This window comes from Chrysemys picta, chromosome 4, assembly GCF_011386835.1.
Source record: "Chrysemys picta bellii isolate R12L10 chromosome 4, ASM1138683v2, whole genome shotgun sequence".
Taxonomy (NCBI): domain Eukaryota; kingdom Metazoa; phylum Chordata; order Testudines; family Emydidae; genus Chrysemys; species Chrysemys picta.
This window is the reverse complement of record NC_088794.1, coordinates 39,787,891-39,809,012: the sequence shown is the minus strand read 5'-3', so window position 1 is coordinate 39,809,012 and position 21,122 is coordinate 39,787,891. Positions and strand designations below refer to the sequence as shown.

The 21,122-nt window shown below is 42.3% G+C and overlaps 1 protein-coding gene across 1 annotated transcript in view; it reads left to right on the top strand.

The window, feature by feature from the left end:
* PTPRJ (protein tyrosine phosphatase receptor type J) overlaps nt 1-21,122 on the top strand; it is a 125,780-nt gene that overhangs the window by 71,003 nt on the left and 33,655 nt on the right. Inside the window, exons 2-6 of the mRNA XM_065592074.1 lie at nt 6,549-6,567; nt 7,039-7,260; nt 10,177-10,443; nt 19,301-19,573; nt 20,158-20,430. Of these exons, the coding sequence (XP_065448146.1) occupies nt 6,549-6,567; nt 7,039-7,260; nt 10,177-10,443; nt 19,301-19,573; nt 20,158-20,430 (1,054 nt within the window). The remainder of the gene's footprint in view (nt 1-6,548; nt 6,568-7,038; nt 7,261-10,176; nt 10,444-19,300; nt 19,574-20,157; nt 20,431-21,122) is intronic.

The following is a 21,122-nucleotide window of genomic DNA, read 5'->3' as shown; positions in this document are numbered from 1 at the left end:
TTAGGCACTGTATAAGCACACAACAAATAAACCGTCCCTACACCCAGGAGTCTACAATCCAAGCATAAGACAAGAGACATCAGATGGATACAGACAGACAGATGGGGGAGTACAAGGAAAGAATGAGACAATACAGATCAACATGATAGGCAGTGGTCTTGGCACACCAGTGGCCTAACTGTTGTCAAGTTATTTGTAGGCATGACGGAAAAAGAGAGTTCAAAGGAGGATAATGGGGTAGAAGACTTGCAGATATTTACAGGGAGTGCCTCCCAAGCTTGAAGGACAGCATGGCAGAAAGTATGAACATATGCATGTGTGAAAAGTCTTCATCTTCGATGTGGGTGTGATGGATTTCCTGGTTTTACCTCTGAGTTGCTTAGGCTATGTCTACACTAGCACTTTTGTTGGTCGGGGTGTGAAAAAAACACCCTCCTGACTGACGTAAGTTTTACCAACAGAAGTGCTGGTGTGGACAGTGCTATGTTAGTAGAAGACGCTCTCCCGCTGCCATAGCTACCGCCACTCGTTGGGGGTGGTTTAATTATGGCAGTGGGAGAGCTCTCCCGTGGGCATAGAGTGGCTGCACAGGACACTTTACAGCACAGCAGTTGTAGTGGTACAGCTGTGCCACTGTAAAGTGCATAGAGTAGACATAGCTGATTGCTGAGCCCACAAAGCAAAGCAAGCAACACAAGAATAAAGCTGCTTCTCAGAAGTCAGGTCAGGATTTTTTTATTTTTATTTTTTTATTACCCTTAATGTGCAGTCAAATGGCTTCCTACTCCTGTATTTACATGAACAAAACCACTTTGTTTTGGTTTTGTTTTGGAAACTTGAGTGCGTAAAGCAGGTGTTGTCCTGCTGGCAGGGTTTTTTCCCCCTCTCCGGGAACCTGGAGTTAAAAAAAAAAAAAAAAAAAAAAAGTGCCTCCCACTGAGTCGTTGTACATGTTGCCTAATCATTTTGCACAGGGGCTTAGTATCACCACGTGGCAAATAGCCACAACTCTTGCTCAGCTTTTCATACCTATTTTTCCCCTTCTCAGAGAACTCTCTTCCATCAGCATCATTCCTGCCTTTTCTTCATATCTCCTCCTGTTGTCTCTTTCCCTCTGCAGTCTTTTCTTTCATCATTTCAGGAAGACCCCAAAGAAGATTGCGAGGCTCCGTTCCCAGTACAGCCATGCTACAAGGGGTATCGGACAGTGTGGGCCAAATTCAGCTAGAGCAACTCTGCTTCGAACAGTGTGTGCTTGACAGTGACAACCCCACTTCAGAGTTCAGCCACTTTGATCAAGCTCGGAGAATTGCTACCTGCCACATGAAAAGATGTGGCCATTGAAACTACAATGAAAAGTTTGGTTATGCATCCCCCTGTTTTTGTTCAGCTAAAATGATCAGTGTCTCTCATTTTACTGCATTTTCCACCTTTGGTTTCTAAAAGCTTATTTCCTTTTGTTGTTGTTTTTTCCCCCCACAATCCAATTGTTTTGTTAAAAAGAAGCTCCGTATATGAATATATAAATTAAATACAATTGAAAAGGAAAGGGGAAATGCAGAGGCTTCTAATGTATCAGACGTAAATATGAGGAGAATCAGATGTTCAGCATGAATATCCTCTGAGATAATGATCAACTATTTTGTATAAATACAGTCTCATTAAGTAACCATATGGAGCTAGGGAATAGTTCAGTTTAAGACCTGTAGTTATGACATTTAGGGCATGTCTACAGGTACAGTGCTGCAGCAGCGCATCTGTAGTGCCGCTGCAGCATGTCTGGTGAAGACGCTCTATGCCGACAGGAGAGAACTCTCCGTTAGGCAAAATAAAACCATCTCCACAAACAGCAGAAGTTCTGTCAGCGGGAGAAGCTGTCCCACCGACATAGCGCTGTGCACATGAGCACTTATGTCAGTGTAACTTATGTCGCTCAGGTGGGTGGTTTATTCATACCACTGAGCAATGGTGAGTTATGTCGACTTCAGCTGTAGTGTAGACATAGCCTTAGTTAGGCAAGACTGACTCTTTCCGAAGTTCTGTGTTGTTTTTTGGGTGTTCTCTGGTGTGAAGGATGTGGTGTTTTGGGAAGTTCAGTTTGTGAGATATGTGGCTTTGTCTACACTACAAGCACTAGTGTACACACTTACTACAGTGATGAAAGGGTTTTTTCCATTACTGTAGTCAGGGCCGGCACCAAGATTTTTGCCGCCCCAAGCAAAAAAAATGTCCCGCACCCCTGGCCCCACCCCAACTCCGCCCCTTCCCCAAATCCCCGACCCCACCTCCTCCCCTGGGCGTGCCACATTTCCCCTCCTACCCCTTCCTCCCGTCCCAGGCAAGCCTGGGAGAGAGGGGGGAGAAGCAGAGCAGTGGCGGGCTCGGGGGAGCAGGCGGCAGTGGAGTGGAGGTGAGCTGGGGGGGGAGCGGTTCCTCTGCCCCCCCCAGGGTTACTTCCTGCGGCCCTCCCCGCGCCCCCCACCACCGCAGCTCACCTCCACTCTGCCTGTTCCCCTGAGCGCGCCGCCACCGCTCCGCTTCTCCCCCTCCCTCCCAGGCTTGCCGCAAAACAGCTGATTCGCATGGCAAGACTGCGAGGGAGGGGGGAGAAGCGGAGTGGCAGCGCGCTCAGGGGAGCAGGCGGCAGTGGAGCGGAGGTGAGCTGTGGTGGGGGAGGGAGCGGTTCCTCTGCCCCCCCCCCGAGTTAGTTCCTGCGGCCCTTCCCGCACACCCCACCACCACAGCTCACCTCCGCTCAGGGCCGGCTCCCGGCTTTTTGCGCCCCAAGGGGGGGGAAAAAAAAAAAGGAGCCGGAGTGCCGCCCCTTGTTAAGTGCCACCCCAAGCACATGCTTGGAGTGTTGGTGCCTAGAGCCGGCCCTGACTGTAGTAAATCCACCAGGTAGCTAAGTTGATAGAAGTATTCTTCCATAGACCTAGCTGTATCTACACTGGGGTATAGATCAGCTTAACTATGTCTCTCAGAAGTGTGAATTTGTCACACCCCAAGTGATGTATCTAGGTTGACCTATGTTTTAGGTGTAGATCAGGCTAGTGTCTGTGTTTCTGGAAAATTAGAAGGGCATTGTGAGATGAGGAGAAGCATGTGATACTGAAGGGAACCACAAAACAATAAACTTTTTAGACTAAAAAGGAGGAGCAGCTTGTTCTTCACAAAACAAAAATTTGGGATAGTTGCCTGTTTTGTTGTTTAAGCAGTGTTTTCAAGTCACATTTTGGATTAATGTTTAAATATATGTTTTAGCTGGGTGATAAATGTTTGGGGTAGAAGGAAGAGTGAGAGACAGGTATTGCAGGATCATTGGCATCTCTAGGCTTTTTTTTTTTATGGGAAAGGAAGTAACTAAAGGGCAGATCATGAATGGTGCTAAACTTTCAGGGAAGAATCTGAAAGAGCCTATCTGGCTATTCTGCCATGTCCCCTCCAGTTTCACATAGCCTGAGTTCTGCTGGTGGCAGAGGAGAAAGGGAGCTTCTTGTGTTAGTGGCACTCCCCTTCCTGGGGATCTGTGAACATGGAGGGGAGCTTGAAGGCCCTGTGACAGGCTCCATATGTTTGTGATTCAGATTTGACATGGATCAGAACTTTGGGGGAAATGTGTAATCATTAAAATATGGTGTCTTGACCAGAGTCAGGAAATGCAGGTACTCCAATGAGTGGGAGGAAAGAGAGTATGAATGCTAATCTCATGTGGAACTAAAAGAGAATTTCCATATACTAAACAAGCAGTCTCAACCAGGGAGGAAAACCATTGCACAGAAGAGAGGTGGGAAATGTGTGTGCCAAATGATTAAGGGACCAGACAACTTTTTTGTGCTCTGAATATTCAGTCAGAATTATGTAAGAACAAACCAAGCATATTGAATAGTACACCTCTACCCTAATATAACGCGACCCGATATAACACAAATTCAGATATAACGCAGTAAAGCAGTGCGCCGGGGGGGGGGGGGCTGCGCACTCCGGTGGATCAAAGCATGTTCGATATAGCGCAGTTTCACCTATAACGCAGTAAGATTTTTTTGGCTCCTGAGGACAGCGTTATATCGAGGTAGAGGTTTATGTGGAACATGTAATGGTGAACATGTACCAGAACAGGTCAGAGGGGAATCCACATTCTCTGCTAGTTTTATTGTGGCAGGTATGGGTGTCCAGAATGACCGACTTCCTTTCTGATCTGATGATGAGCAAAGTCACATCTTTACCTTTATTCTCGGAGGTAAAACTAGTAGGCCAGCAAAGCTGATGGGAAAGAGCAGGAGGCCAAGTGGTCTCTGCCGCCCCGGACTAGCTAGCTGAGAGGCTGTGGTGCTAGAGAGAAAGAGATTGCAAGTGCACAAGTGCATGAAGAAGTGAGACGAAACCTGAACCATAGAAGATGAATGTGCTGTTTGCCTGACTCACTAATCTCTCTATATTTGCATAGTACCTCATCTACATGAGGTTTTACATTAGTGCAAGGCTAGGTATGATTTCATACAGGTCCCTAGCGTCTCCTTATCATAATATGGGGTGAATCACATCAGAGTGGATGACCAGTCTGACCTTTATAAATCTAGTAGTAATGCTAGAGGGGAAGGTGCTTGCCAGCTGCTCAGTCCATTCAGAGACAGAGGCTGTCCTAGCCAATGCCAGGGACAGAGGTCTTTGGGAAGAAGCCTTCCGGTGCCTGGAGAATTCCCTCAAACTCTAGGGCTAAGTCGGGTTGCCACACACTAGAATGAATTACAAAACTCTGTTTGATTTTGAGATTTTTATGCAAATGAAGTAGGGGCAAGAGGTGAATAAATGACGCTATTTAGATTTTCCAATGTTTCTTTCTTCCTTTTCTTAAAGGCTTATTACACTCAGTATCTATGTGTACTTGTATGGACTGTTCATGCGTCTATAGGCAAGTTACACGACGTAAATAATTGTCTGTTTAATCCTTACATGTAATTGTTAAAATATATTACCACTATGCAGCAAAGGAAACAGTCAGTTTGCATCAGTAGGTTATGAGGATCTGAAAGTTCAGTTTGTTTTCTATGTGTATGTGCCTGCAGAACTCCATCTAGTGTTGGGCTTTAGATTCTCTTTTAGGTGCATTTTCCAATCTATATTGTCTGCTGCCACCTAGTGATAGAAGAAAATAATTATGGGTCAGTTCCATTAACTCATTGGTTTTCAAACTGGGGCATTTCCCCTTGGGTGGGAAGGGAAGTGCCACGGTTATCAGGTGGATGCGAGGACCTGACTGTCTCACTAGCTGAGCTGCAGCTCCAGCTGCAGCTGCCAGGCTAGAAGAGCTGGGAGGAGTTTGGGGCGTAGCATCTCCCTGTGCAGCAGCTTCAGGGGGTGGGGAGCACGTCAGCTCACTCTCCTCTCCAGAGGCTCGTGTGCATGTGCCCCCTTGTGAGCGTTCCTCCCTTCCTGCACAGGCTCTTGTGCATGCATGCTGGGGATCGTGTCAGGGCCAAAGGAGCCTGTGGCCTGTGAGTGATTCTGGGGAGTCTCAGGGGTGGCAGCACAAGGAAAGGGGTGCAGCCCAACTGTCTATCACCCACCCAGAGCACATCACGGAAAGGGGATGCTCGCAAGCTGGGGAGCAGCAGGGCACCCTGGCCAGGATGGACTCCTGGACCCCAGGTGTCCAAAGAAACAGAGTTTCTTAGAAAGATGGGGGGTATACATGGGACAAAGCGGAGTGCAGCAAAAAAAAGCTTGGGAACCTCTGCATTAAATGTTTGTAGGTACTAAAACAGCGTAATCAGAAATTGCAAAGCACCTCCTTAGATTTCCTTCTGCTAACAAAATTAAACACATGCACAAATGTTGGCATTGCTATCTGAAAGGCTGCAGAATAGGTTCTTGGAGAATGGTTCTCACACCCATCAATTATTGTATGTCAACATGTAAAATAAAAATAACATTCTTAAAACTGTTTCCAGTTTATCAATGAAATTTTTTTCAAATTTGACTGAGTACAGAGTGCTTTGGATCAGAAACACATGGAGTACTCCTCACTGAGACAAATAATAATGCTTATTGTATAGTATAAGGAGGGTGGGAGAATCTTTTAAATCATAGATGGAAAAGACTTCTTAGCTCTAGGCTTGTCCCTTCCAAGGGAATATGATTCCCTAAGACACATTTTCTAGTATTTTGTCTGAGATCCTATAGGTTTCTTTTATAACTTTTTAGGTACAGTATAAAAAAATAAGATTAGTTGTGTATACCTATTTCTGTAATTAAATATTGAAATATTATGATTGCTGTATAACTCCCCCCCGCAATATAGCTGCAATCTTTGAACAATTATTTGTTTGTTTTTTTTCTGTTAAATAAGTATTTTCTAGCTACTATTTTGTATGTCCATAAATTGTGGATGTCCATTTTGCATATCAAAAGTTTTGCTATCTACTAGCAAACATAGATTTGATCTGAATATATATTCTCTCTGTAGCTGTTAATTTTAAGATGTTTAATTTCTGTTTCGTACTTCCAACACTTAGTTATCTAACTCCTATTATTTATTTTATTTTCAGATCGAACCTGCAGCTGCCTGTAAGTACCAGTCTATTACTTTATTATGATTTTGTTTAGTATCCAAATTTCACAATGTGGACACAGGAACAAGTGGATATAAACTGGCCATCGATGAGTTTAGGCTTGAAATTAGACAAAGGTTTCTAACTATCAGAGGACTGAAGTTCTGGAGCAATGGGGGCAAAACTGGCTTCAAGACTGAGCTTGAAAGGTTTGTGGAGAGGATGGTATGATGGGACTGCCTACAATAGCATGTAGCCGATCTGCAACTGCTCGCAGCAAATATCTCCAATGGCCAGTGATGGGACACTACAGTACAATTAACTCAAAGTTAAAAAATATCTGATGTAAAAGCAGGGGACAGTAAAGTGATATTTTGAAGAAAATCTAATCAGCAATAACAAAAGTGAATACACATACATAAAGTGAAATGCCAGAATTATGTGAAGTTGTTTAACCATTTTTCTGTAATTTTTCCTTATCCTATAGGCCTTAAAGATTGCAGCTCAATAAATGTAAATGCAACAACAACAGAAATCAATATAGACGCATTACCAGAAAACTTTACAATAAGCAATGTAACTTTTGCAAATGGAACACTGTTCCAGAATTCACCACAGAACAATTCAATAAGAGGTCTTTCCCCTGGTGTACAATACATTATCAACTTTCAAAATGGTACAGAATCATGCTGCAAAAACATTACAACAAGTAAGTGACCTGAGGTGATTGTAGGAGGGAGTATCTTCATTTTATAGCTGTCTTACCATTTTAAGTCATGTCTACACCAAAGAAAGCAAATGGCATAGCAGAGCGTGGCTCCAGGTTGATTCGTGGCAGAGCAGTGAACCGCGCTATGTCAAAGACCTATACCTGCTTAGTAGGCTTTGGAAACTGTTTGTGAACATGGGGCCTTACAATATTTCATGAATGCAGGTGCTGTCACCTAGTTGTAGACTCTTTACCTATGAAGGGTTACTTTCCTTTGCTTTCCTTTTCGTGGTTTCAGCTGGCAGCATGGACAAATGTATAGAGTTGGGCTAGTGTTGTGAGTGTTTGGACTGTGACTTTTATATATGAAATACTTTGTGACAAATCACTCCTGCAACTACTTATATACTATAATATATATGGTACTGTACCACATATCCAGATGGCAATGGCTAATGGCCTTGTGTTCTACGGCCCTCTTCTTACATTGTGGTACAGTCAGCAAGACCCCTTTTCCGACCGTTGCAAGTATCTTTTAGAAAGAACAGCAAGTTGGTGATAACAGCCTTCAACACCCTGAACGGTGTACAGGGCCGGCTCCAGGCACCAGCCGAGCAAGCTGGTGCTTGGGGCGGCAGCTTGTAGGAGGCAGCATTCTGCCCAATCCTAGGGCGGCACGGCCGCTTTTTGTTGTTGTTGTTGTTTGTTGTTCCACTCCGGCCGCCCTGTAGGGGGCAGCGGCGTGGAGGACGGGAGCGCCCTGCAGCAAGCCTGGCAGGGCAGCCCCCGTCCTTCCCTCCCAGCCGACCGGAGTGGTGGTAGAGCCCTCCCGTCAGGGGGCACGGTGGGAGGGGCCGCATGGCAGCGCCCCACTGAAGCCCTGGCCGCCCCCCTTCTCTCTCTCCCCCCGCTCCCTCCCCCGCCCCCCGCTAGCCGGGGCACATCTGCAGGGCAGGGAGTTCCCCTGCACCCTGGCTCTGGCCGCGCCGCAGGGTTTTTTTTGTTTTTTGTTTTTTGCTTGGGGCGGCCAGAAAGCCAGAGCCAGCCCTGATGGTGTAGGCAGGAGAAATGAGGCAGCCCAACATCTGAGTGTTGTGGAGGTCAGTGCTGCTGCTCCTCAGTCCTGGCTGACCAAACCCTAAGATGGAAAAGGGACTGAGGGGGCCAAAGGGTGAAGGGGAAGCAGTGATCAACAACTAGGAAATGCCCAGTTGTGGATGAGGAAAGTTGCTGTTAAGGCCTCCAGAGTCCTGACTGCCTCCTGCCTTAAATAGAATACATAAAATAAATATTTACATGCACATGAATGAAAACCTAGCCCAGCATATTCAACCTGAATACATCAGTAAGTCCTTAATGAGTTCTAAGGGTGCTGCCCCCTATCAGTGAATGTTAGCCTCCAGCTACATTATTGTGTCTTGCTGCTCTTTTCTATTTCTCATGGTGTTACTCAAGACTTCCCATCCCCATCCTCCTATTCAGAACTGCCCTTTCCTTCTTAATGCTTATAATAGGCTGTCCCCTGCTAAACGTACGCCAGGCCTGGATTAGCTGATTGACGCTAAAAGGAGGGGTTGTGGAAAGCACTGTGAAAATTCTGTTGGAGGCTATGAATTAATGGAGTCTTGCAGTTAGCATCAGATGTGTTTAAAGCAAAAAAATCCCCTTTGATAAGTTTCATTCTAATAAATCTGGCTGATCTATGGCTGTGAAACTCAGTGCAACACTGAGAGACTCTAGCGTCATATTTTGGAATGATGATCTTTTTTTGTATCTTCTAATTGTAATCTTTGCGACCCCTTGACTGTTTGAATAACTGCCCATATTATTATGTAATCTAGCTCCAGAATATAACATTTATAAGGCACTTTTCTAGATTATTCCATACTCCTTATCGGAAAAGTTACTCTAAGATTTATGAAAATAACACATGTAGGGCAATATAGATGCACTTTGTATATAGGAAGGCTACATATCTTGTAAGGTCATGGCAGATACCGAGAAACAGGGTATCTCACCATCACAATGAAATCTTAATAAAATGGCGTGGTCAGAAGTGCACACAGGTTTTGGGGTTGCCATACTTAAACTGGTAATGCCTTAATGATTTCCTCTCCAAGATAAAGAGCTAAATTCACTGGTACACTCCAGCTGCTTTGTACTGCTTTGCTGAAGCAAAACCAAGTTTCAGATTGGAATAACCAGAGTGGTTCACTCAGCCAAAATGTACCAATTAATCTAGCCCGGAACAGCTAGAAGAATGCCAGTTATTATAAAAGAAGGGACTTCTTAATGTTAAGGATCTGAGATTGAGTATGGGAAATGCTGAGAGGTCAAGCATATGATAAATCATGACAAGTCCTAGAATGACATTAAGAACTTCCAGAACAAAGTCACTAGCAAGACATTACATGAAAGTGTATTGAGGTACGTTCACAAGCAGAACAGTTTGTCTTGCCATGTACATAATGACAAAAATGCCATTTCATGCTGTGCCCCATAAAATTAATGTTAGTATTTACTAGTCATGAAGCAAAATAAAACATGATTGTAAGCGACAAATGTTTGGATCAAATTTAAATTAATGGAGATATCTTATCTCCTAGAAGTGGAAGGGACCTTGAAAGGTCATCGAGTCCAGCCCCCTGCCTTCACTAGCAGGATCAAGTACTGATTTTGCCCCAGATCCCTAAGTGGCCCCCTCAAGGATTGAACTCATAACCCTGGGTTTAGTAGGCCAATGCTCAAACCACTGAGCTATCCGTCCCCCCGTGAATGATATAAAATACTGTAGTTGAGCTTACAAAAAAATCGATAGGGTAAAAATACATTTAATATTGGAGCACTAATTGTTTTGTTTTCCTTTCAGCAAATGTTCTTGCTGTACTATTAATGCATGTATTTTTTACCAAATAGAACCCAGTGCAGTTTTCAACCTCGAAGTTATAAATGTCAGCACAACAGAAGTAACCTTGACATGGGAAAACAATGATGCTGAGGCTTCTGAGTACACTTATAGGGTACTCTATGAAGTTCATGGAACTTCATCTCCAGAAAACATCACTTCTCCAAACAAGTCTGCTACCATTACAGGATTAAAACCTGGTACCTTGTATGCAATTACAGTCTTCGCACAAGTTGCAGGGACTGACGGAAACGCCAGCACCATAGAGATCTATACAAGTAAGTCATTGAAACCTCTTTCAAGAAAACATTCTGAAATTATAATCTGTGGTTTCAACATCTGTCACCTCATCACTTTGTCTGGTTCATGAAATTTCTATACATCTTTGACAGAAAACCCTACATTTTAATTAATCAACTTGTGAGGTAAGGGATTTCTGCCAACACAATACTGCTGCACTTAGTAGTGCTGGATTGATTAGTAGCTTGAAGGACATAATGTAGGAATCAACTTGCAGTTGAGATTCATTAAGACTGAAAAGTATGAGATGTATTTTAGGGGAAGAACAATAAATACTAACAAATTATTCCTTTGCTTGTATAGTGGGGAAAAATCAAAGTTTTCCCAGAGTTGTACATTTTATTTGTTTTATGACTTAAGCTTTATTAAATGTATGTACGCGTGACCGGTAATCAAGCCAGCCATGTTGCAAAGGAAAAGACAAAGCAAATGAAATGTCTGTAAGATAGTTACAATGGATTAAGTAAATGCTTATGAATTGTTACAGATATATTCATAAACATAGGTTGGTATCATATCATGTTTCACAAAACACATTTCCTTGCTTTGATGATAGGCCAGGATTAATTAGGTCTCATTAAGACTTAGTAATGTTTGGAAGATTATTTTCATGTCATTATGAGACCAATTCTGCATCCTTACACAAAAATTTGCTTCAGTAGGGGAAATGATCAGGGCTCTGAGTGATTATGCAGAGAGCAGTAAGAACAGAAAAATTAAAGAGGGGGAAAAACACCTTCAAAAATACCCCAGGAAAAATAAATGTGAAAAAGAAAATGGGTTAGATGATCAGCTGTTGTAAATCAGTGCAGATCCACTGAAGCCAGTGTTCATCCAGCTGAGGATTTGTAGCTGTTAGGAGTCTGGCCCACTGAATTAATAATAAAAGCGAGCACTGTAATAAATAGAAGAGATAAGGTGTGTCCACACTGCAAAGAAAAAAACACAGCACCAAGTCTCTGAGCCCAAGACCCTGTCTCCTTGCCAGGTGACAGACCACAGGCCCTCTTGATCAGGTAACTTCCAGAGGAATTTTAATGAGATGATCTATATGGGAAATCACTTAACATTTCTGAACTCCTAAAGTCCAGACTAGACAGACTTCAACAGACTAGACTCCTTACTGAGAAGTAGACTAAGGGCTTGTCTAGAGAGTGCTTTAGTCTGCACCAGAGGGATGTATATTGTAGTCCACGCTAGTGTGTTACACACTAACTGGCCTTTGTGGACCCTGCTGTCATGCGCTCAAAGTTCCCTAATGTGAGCTGATGTAGTACTCTGTGAAACTGGACTATGTTAACATGCACTAGGGAACTTTGAGTGAGTGCCCCAGGGTCCACATGGGCCAGTGACTGTGTGGCATACTAATGTGGACTAAAATTTACATCCTTCTAGTGTGGACTAAAGCACCATGTAGACAAGCCCTGAGACACAGTAGATGCAACTCATCACTGGCATGAATAGGAAATGGGCTATTTTCTTAAATTGTTGTAAGGTAAATTCTGGGTTTTTTTTCTTTGGTTAATTTATCAGTAATTTTAAAAGTATTCAGAGTAACTTAAATTCAAGTAATAAAATCCAGTAGACAATAGTTAATCTAAAATATGAGCTTCACTGGCAGTGGTATCCCAGGTGAGCAAAGCTTTGGTTTTGTCCATGGCACCTAAGGGTAAAGAAACAAACAAACCTGACTTCTGGCATGCTATGCCCTGTTTAATCAAATTCTGGTATGACCCTCTTGGCCTTTTGAAAATCTTAGCAGTTAAAAACTGTCTTAGGGATATAGAGAAATGCTTCAGTTATAAATGGATGACTTCTGTAGAGCCCTACATACCTACATTTGTATGAATTGCAATATAGAAGAAAATGAAGAATGTTTTTTTTTTTTTTTAAAAAGCAGCTAAGCAAATCTATTAATTCCTCAGCATATTAAGACAGGAATTAAGCACAACTCAGGGATATGCTGTTAGGTTTCCTGAGATGTGCGGTACAATTAGAGGAGAGATGTGCAGGAAAGGTAGCCCTCAATCACCTTTCTGTTTTCTTGAACCTGAAGCTGCAGAAAACTGAAATGGGACCCAGTGTAACTTACATCAGACCCACCTTCCCACTCCTGGCATTTCCCTTACATGGTAGCAGTAATAGGAGATGGAAGGCTGGAACAGACCAAAGGGCTGAGGATCTGGCCCTTTTATTTTAGTATGGTCCAGTGATCTTGTGGTTTAATTTTAAGTGAATGTTTGCTCCTGAAAGTTGCAGAATTGTCATCCCTGTAGACTGAAGTTCTCTGTCTATGCTATAGCCAGGGGAAGTGCAAAATTCCCCCTTGTCAGCAAGCTTGACCTTTGCACTCTGCCTTCTAAGGGGAAAGGAGCCAGTTCATTTTCCATGACTGTTCACTTGTTGGTCTCTCTGAGATTACCACTGACAAGGATGCCAGTTGTGATAGTGGCTTATATGGAATAGAATTGATCTGTTGAATTGACTATGGCTAGCAACTCTCTTCACTCAGGTTACCAAACAGCCATCAGGTTAGAGTGATTTACAATGATTATCAGCCTGAACTGAAATCAAACTGGTGATGTAAAGGTGACAGACACTGCCTTACATTACCATGCCTATACAGTCCCCTCCCAGAGTTGAATCTCATTACACAAAATCTTAATGTTTTCTGCTATTGTTTTTTTTCTTTATGCAATTAGTCTTTCTGTGCTAAAGATAAACTACCTCTTTCTGTTTTTTAAGCAGAGCCTAGTCCAGTTTTTAATATCCGGGTTACAAGCATCCTTGCATGTGAAGTAAACTTAACATGGCAAAATGATGATACTCCTGCTTCTGAGTACAATTACAGGATACATATTGAAAATGAAACGTCACCGGTTGGGAATCAGACCTGGAAAACCATGTGTGCTGTAGTTATAGATGTAGAACCTGGAACCTCTTACAAGTTCACAATATTTCCACTAGCAGCAGATAATAAAACTGAAGGAGATCCAAATACCAACAAACATCTATATAAGTCACTGAGTCACACACAGTTCTTTCAGCTAAATATCTATCCTGTACTTCTGAGATCTATTTGTTCACCTGGGCTTCTTCATTCAATATACACCTCTACCCTGATATAATGCTGTCCTCAGGAGCCGTGAAATCGCATTATAGCGAACTTGCTTTGATCCACTGGGGTATGCATCCCCGCCCCCCCGGAGCTCTGCTTTACTGTGTTTATATCCGAATTTGTGTTATATCGGGTCATGTTATATCTGGGTAGAGGTGTACTTTCATGTACATATGGCATTTGAGTTCAGGAATTTAAAACTATTCAGTCTGGAACACTCTTGAGGAGAAGAAAAAATCTAAAATCTAGGTGTGTTCATAATTAGAGAAGTCGGTCTCTAAATTAGCTATTTTTAAGACAGCAGTGCATGGGGCTTCTGAGAGTAATGGCTCTGGGAGCCTCTGTTTTCGCATGTTCAGTTTAACACCTCAGTTGTGTCTACTTTTCTGAAAGTTGGTGCTTTTTAAAACTAAGCCCTTTTAAGGTGTCTCAAGTGGGGCACTCAAAATTAAGGCATCCATATTACTAGACACTTTTGAAAATGTAGACCACGGTATCTAGATGTGTGCTATTTGGTAAAGCTTGCCAAGTTAGAATATTTAGGACAATAGTGTGCAAGCTTGCAGAGAGGAGAGGATTCAGGAGTAAATAATTTATTTTTTAAAAACAAGATTAAGCTGAAATATTTCAATATGTTTGTAGGGGAGGAGTCGAGAGTAGCATGCATGCATGCACACACAGTGCACTCAAGCACATTGTCCCAGCATGCACTTACACTAAAATATGTCAAGGCTGGGGTTCAGAAGTGCTCTTAAGCTGTAGCTGCTGGGCTTTGTGATGAGGCTTTCAAAAAACAAAAGGTAGGGATTTGCAGGGAGGCAGATTATTATTTATTATTTGTATTCCTGTAGTGTCTAGGAGCCCTAATCCTAGACCAGGACCCCATTATGCTATGAACTGAAGGGTCAAACAGAGTCTGAAATTTGGTGTTTTGTTTACTCTATTAATCGTGACCATTGCCTTTTGTGTATTGTTTTGCTTGTACTATACAATAAATAACTAGTTTCAGACACCCCTGGGTATCTTGGATTTTGTTGTCATCAATGAACAAACTTAGTCATTTTAACCAATCGTGTATTTCCAGAACTAGGGTCTGCCATATTTGTGACAAAAGCAAATTGATGATACTTGAGCAAAATATTGTCCCTTTGAATTACGCTCTTGAGAGTAAAAGTGCTTGAAAGTGCATGATCACATCTCCTGTAACTTTGAAGGAGAGAAGAAGGAATCTCCTTATTCTCAAAACTGGTTTAAACAAGATAAAATCACCAGGGATAAACACAACTGGAATGTCTGACCTCAGGGAAACAACTTAATGGAAAAATGGATCAGAAGGGGTAGCCCCATGAATAAGCTCTGGCGGTATGTCCAAAATGCAATCTGAGGTGTGATTGCAGCTTGGGAAGACATACCCACACTAGCATGGCTAAAGATAGAGGTGTAGATATGGAGGCAGTTGCATCAGTGTGTGTTATAAAAGTATGCCAGGAATCCTGGCTATGTACACATGTTGCTAACCTGTGCTGAAGCCCATGTTCCTGCATGTACAGTGTTATTTTTAGCTGTGCTAGTGCAGGAATGTCTACCCATGCTGCAATTACACTGCCAATTGAACTGTGGACATATACCCTAAAATGAAGAAGACTACATGATGGAGATAGTGATAAAAGAAAAAAATGAGTATGTCCTAGAATAACACTGATTTAAATACAATCCACCCAACCAAGTTTCTTGGTTAGCAATATTACATGAAGGCTTTTTTTTAGCTACTTGGGATATAGTAACTCTGGTCTTGCAGTGGTTACAATGATGATAAGAGAAGTTTATATATTACTGAAAATCCTGATTAACCTATGATAGTGTGGAATACATATGATATATTCATTATGGTCAGTTGTCCAGTTCTTACTGCAGCTATAGAAATTCCCATGGCATTGGATTCCTCCAGGATGGAGACATCTATAAGACTGTGCCTTGGTGTATGTGGTGAAGCCACACTTTGCTCTCAAAGATAATTGCTGATGGTTCCAAGATTACTTCAGCTAGTTACTTAAATACCCTAGTGTGAATTTTGTCAGGCTCTGCCAATTTGAATATATCTCATTATTTAAATATTCTTTAACTTGTTCTTTCCCTAACCTAGCTTGTGTTCCTTCCCCTAATTGTTTTAAGCATCTTGTCACAATTTACCATTTTAGTGAAGACTGAAGCAAAGTTAGGCATTAACTTCTCAGCCTTCTTAATGTCATCTGTTGTTATCTCTACTTCCCTGCTAAGTAGTTGACCGACACTTTCCTTTGCCTTTCTCTTGCTTTAATTTATTTATAGAACCTCTTCTTATAGCCTATTTTGTCTCTTTCTAGGTGTAATTCATCAAATGCCTTAGCCTTTCGGATTTGTCCCTATAGGCTTGTGCTATTCTTTTGTACTCATCCTCAGCAAGTTGGTCATGTTTCCACTTTTTGTAGGATTCCTTTTTTGGTTTTCAGCTCATTAAAGGGCTCATGATGGAGCCATGTCAGTTTCTCACTATTCTTTGTATCTTTCCTTCACATCAGGATGCTTTGCTGTTGTACCTTTAATTTGTCTCTTTGAGAAACTGCCAGCTCTTCTGAACTCCTTTCCCCCTTAGATTTTCTTCCCAGGGGACCTTACCTACCAGTTCTCTGCATTAGTAAAAGTTTGCTTTTTTTGAAGTCCATTGTCCTTTTTCTGCAGTTCTCATTCCTTTGTTTCCTTAGAATAATCAAATCTATCATTTGATGATCACTTTCACCCTTCTACCTTGAGATTCCCAATCCATTCCTGATTGTTATTCAGTTTCAAGTCTGAAATGGTTGCCCAGCAGTTACTTTCTTCAGCTTCTGAAGTGAGAAATTGTCCCCAGTACATTCCAAGAACTTTATAGGAGATTTTGTGTTTTACCGTGTTACTTTCCCAACAGATGTTTGAGTAGTTAAATTCCTCCATTATTTCTGTTTTGGATATTTCTGTTGTTTTTTCTCTAAATGCCTCGTCTACCTCCTCATCCTGATTTAGTGGTCTGTAGTAGACACCCTCCCCCCAGCAGGGGCGGCTCCAGGCACCAGCCGGTCGCTGTGAGGGCGGCTGTGGGAGGTCTGCCGGTCCCGTGGTTGCGGCGGCAATTCGGCAGCAGGTACGTCGAAGCTGCGGAACCAGCAGATCACCCGCAGAAACGACGCCGAATCTGTGTGACTGCGGACCGCCCGCAGGCATGCCGCTGAAGGCCTCCTGACTGCCATGCTTGGGGTGGCAAAAAACATAGAGCCACCCCTGCCCCCAGTATGACATTGCTTCATGGTTTTTTTCCTCTTTTATCTTCACCCAGAGATTTTTTTACTGGTCTGCCTGTCACCTCCTTGTGGACCTCAGTACAAGTGTAAATATTCTTGATGTATAATGTATAACTAGCTAGGGACATAAAAAGAAACAAGAAAACATTCCACAAATACATTAGAAGCAAGCGGAAGACCAATGACAGCGTAGGCCTGTTACTCAATGAGGGGGGAAAGATGATAACAGAAAATGTGGAAATGGCAGAGGTGCTTAATGACTTCTTTGATTTGGTTTTCACCAAGAAGGTTAATGGTGATTGGATGTCTAATATAGTGAATGCCAGTGAAAATGAGGTAGGATCAGAGCCTAAAATAGGGAAAGAACAAGTCAAAAATTACTTTGACAAGTTAGATGTCTTCAAATCACCAGGGCCTGATTAAATGCATCCTAGAATACTCAAAGAGCTGACTGAGGAGATATCTGAACCATTAGCAATTATCTTTGAAAAGTCATGGAAGATGGGAGACATTCCAGAAGACTGGAAAAGGGCAAATATAGTTCCCATCTATAAAAAGGGAAATAAGGACAACCTGGGGAATTACAGACCAGTCAGCTTAACTTCTGTACCCAGAAAGATAATGGAGCAAATAATTAAGCAATCAATTTGCAAACACCTAGAAGATAATAAGGTGATAACAGTCAGCATGGATTTGTCAAGAACAAATCATGTCAAATGAATCTGGTAGCTTTTTTTGATGGGGTAACAAGCCTTGTGGATAGAGGGGAAGCGGTAAATGTATATCTTGTCTTTAGTACGGTTTTTGATACTGTCTTGCATGACCTTCTCAAACAATGTAGGAAAATACAACCTAGATGGAGCTACTATAAGGTGGGTGCATAACTGTTTGGAAAATCATTCCCAGAGAGTAGTTATCAGTGGTTCACAGTCATGCTGGAAGGGCATAATGAGTGGGGGTCCTGCAGGGATCAGTTCTGGGTCCGGTTCTGTTCAATATCTTCATCAGTGATTTAGATAATGGCATAGAGAGTACACTTAGAAAGTTTGCAGATGATACCAAGCTGGGAGGGCTTGCAAGTGCTTTGGAGGACAGGATTAAAATTCAAAATGATCTGGACAAACTGGAGAAATGGTTTGAAGTAAATAGGATGAAATTCAATAAGGACACATGCAAAATACTCCACTTAGGAAGGAACAATCAGTTGCACACATACAAAATGGGAAATGACTGCCTAGGAAGGAGTACTCCAGAAAGGGATCTGGGGGTCATAGTGGATCACAAGCTAAATATGAGTCAACCGTGTAATGCTGTTGCAAAAAAACCCCACAAACATAATTCTGGGATTTATTAGCAGGAATACTGTAAGCAAGACATGAGAAGTAATTCTTCCGCTCTACTCCGCGCTGATTAGGCCTCAACTGGAGTATTGTGTCCAGTTCTGGGTGCCACATTTCAGGAAAGATGTGGACAAATTGGAGAAAGTCCAGAGAAGAGCAACAAAAATGATTAAAGGTCTAGAAAACATGACCTATGAGGGAAGATTGAAAAAATTGGGTTTGTTTAGTCTGGAGAAGAGAAGACTGAGAAGGGACATGATAGTTTTTAAGTACATAAAAGGTTGTTACAAGGAGGAGGGAGAAAAATTGTTCCTCTTAACCTCTCAGGATAGGACAAGAAGCAATGGGCCTAAGTTGCAGCAAGGGCGGTTTAGGTTGGACATTAGGAAAAACTTCCTAACTGTGAGAGTGGTTAAGCACTAGAATAAATTGCCCAGGGAGGTTGTGGAATCTCCATCATTAGAGATTTTTAAGAGCAGATTGGACAAACACCTGTCAGGGATGGTCTAGATAATACTTAGTCTTGCCTTGAGTGCGGGGGACTGGACTAGATGACCTCTCGAGGTCCCTTCCAGTTCTATGATTCTATTATGCAACACCACCTCCTTTTTTTGTTACACTTTTTTTAAAAGCTAGTCTAGCAGGTGCTCCACAGTGGAGTAACCTGCACTGATATATAGGGATTCACAGCAGGTTAAACAACAGAAACTCATTATGGCAATAGTATAAATTGACATGTCTTTGGAACATGAAAATGAAATGAACAAAAAATGGGACCACTAGCCATTGTAATTTTATCCCAAATAGTGTGACCAAATGCCAATTTTATATGTGTAAATGTCAAAACAGTAACTGGAAATTTACAAACCTATTTGCTTATTTCTCCATGTTGTTGTTGTTTTTTTTCATGAAGATTGCACCCCATCCCCTCTTTCTCCCCCCCCCCCCCCCGCAGTAAATCAATTAATAACGTTTAATAATTTTGCTGGGGTGAGGCCCTACAAGTTTTCCTAAATACTACTCTCTCTATAAAAATGTCTGTGTTCCGTTTTTCCCCAAACAGAGCCCAGTCCAGTTTTTGACATCGAGCCCACAAATATCAGCACAGAACAAGTGACCTTAATGTGGAAAAACAATGACACTGCTGCTCCTAATTACACATATGTGATATACATTGATGGGAATGGAACTTCTCCTACTCAGAACCAAACCTCCCAAAACGAAAGTGCTTTAATTGTGGGATTACAGCCTGGTACTCCTTATAACTTCACAATAGTTCCACTAGCAGCGGATAATACGACCACAGGAGACTCAAGAGTCCTACGCATCTATACAAGTAAGAGTAGAAAGACATAGTACATGTTGCTTACAATTAAATGCAGGCACTCTTTCTTTCCTCTATTACCCCTACACTTGAAAAGGGTAAAGGGGTAGGTGGGGCACTAAATGGGTAGCACAGAGACACCCATGCCAGTTCAATCCCCCCAGGAGTAAGCCTGGGAGATCAAAAATGGCCCATTAAGAGCGCTTTCCAGGTGATGTGCACTGCGTGAGCACTGCAAAACTGGTAGAAGAGGAGCTGAAGATCTGTCCCAGTCTCTCTCTCTCACACACACACACATTTACATTCTGAATTTTCTTATGAATATTTCACATGTTTTATCTAGGCGGGTCTTACCGATGAGGTGTTAATGGTTTCCACACGCACAATATGCGGGCCCCCAAAAGTATATTTTTGTGTAGATTGTCAAAAAAATATTTTTGTTTTTGTTTTGCTCAATCAGTAGAAAGAATTAATCCTCCCCCCGCCAATATATCTATTAATAACGTTTAATAATTTTGCTGGGGTGAGGCCCTACAAGTTTTCCTAAATACTACTCTCTCTATAAAAATGTCTGTGTTCCGTTTTTCCCCAAACAGAGCCCAGTCCAGTTTTTGACATCGAGCCCACAAATATCAGCACAGAACAAGTGACCTTAATGTGGAAAAACAATGACACTGCTGCTCCTCTTTACACATATGTGATATACACTGATGGGAATGGAACTTCTCCTACTCGGAAACAAACCTCCCAAAACGAAAGTGCTGTAATTGTGGGATTACAGCCTGGTACTCCTTATAACTTCACAATAGTTCCACTAGCAGCGGATAATACGACCACAGGAGACTCAAGAGTCCTACGCCTCTATACAAGTAAATAATAGAAATCCATAGTATATGTTACTTACAATTGAATGCAGGCATTCTTTCTTTCCTCTCTTACCACTCCCTCCCCGCAATATACATATATTTGTTTATGTACTAAAAATACTCCATATTGTCATCTTGCCTCCTCTTATGTGCTCCAGCCTTTACATTTCTGTTAGAATGAAGTTTGGCTGTGAAAGCATGTGAGATCATCAAATCACTGATTGGAAATTGCTCATAGTTTTCATTCTGAATCTTTCAGACATGGAACCAAAGTCCTATTCACTATGGGCCCATTACTTGAGTCTGGCCAAGCTGTGTTCAGCACAGACCTAAAGAGCAGTGGCGCTAGGAGTATATCTATACCTTGAACTGGGGTGTGTGATTCCCAGCTCAAGGAGATGTGTGTGCACACTAAAAACAGAGTGTAGCCAAGGTTCTGAGAGTGGTGGGATGGATTTAGACACCTAAGTTGCAGATAGGTGCCTAATGGGATTTTAAAATGCACCTTATCTGCAACTGTAGGTGTCTAAATACCTTTGAACATCTGTCCCTAAACCCCTCTGGCAGTAATCATCCCTACCAAGCACTTTACCAGCTGGGGATTACTTGAGTGCAAGACCTCTGTCATACCCCTACACTTGAAAAGGGTAAAGGGGTAGGTGGGGCATTAAATGGGTAGCACAGAGACACCCATG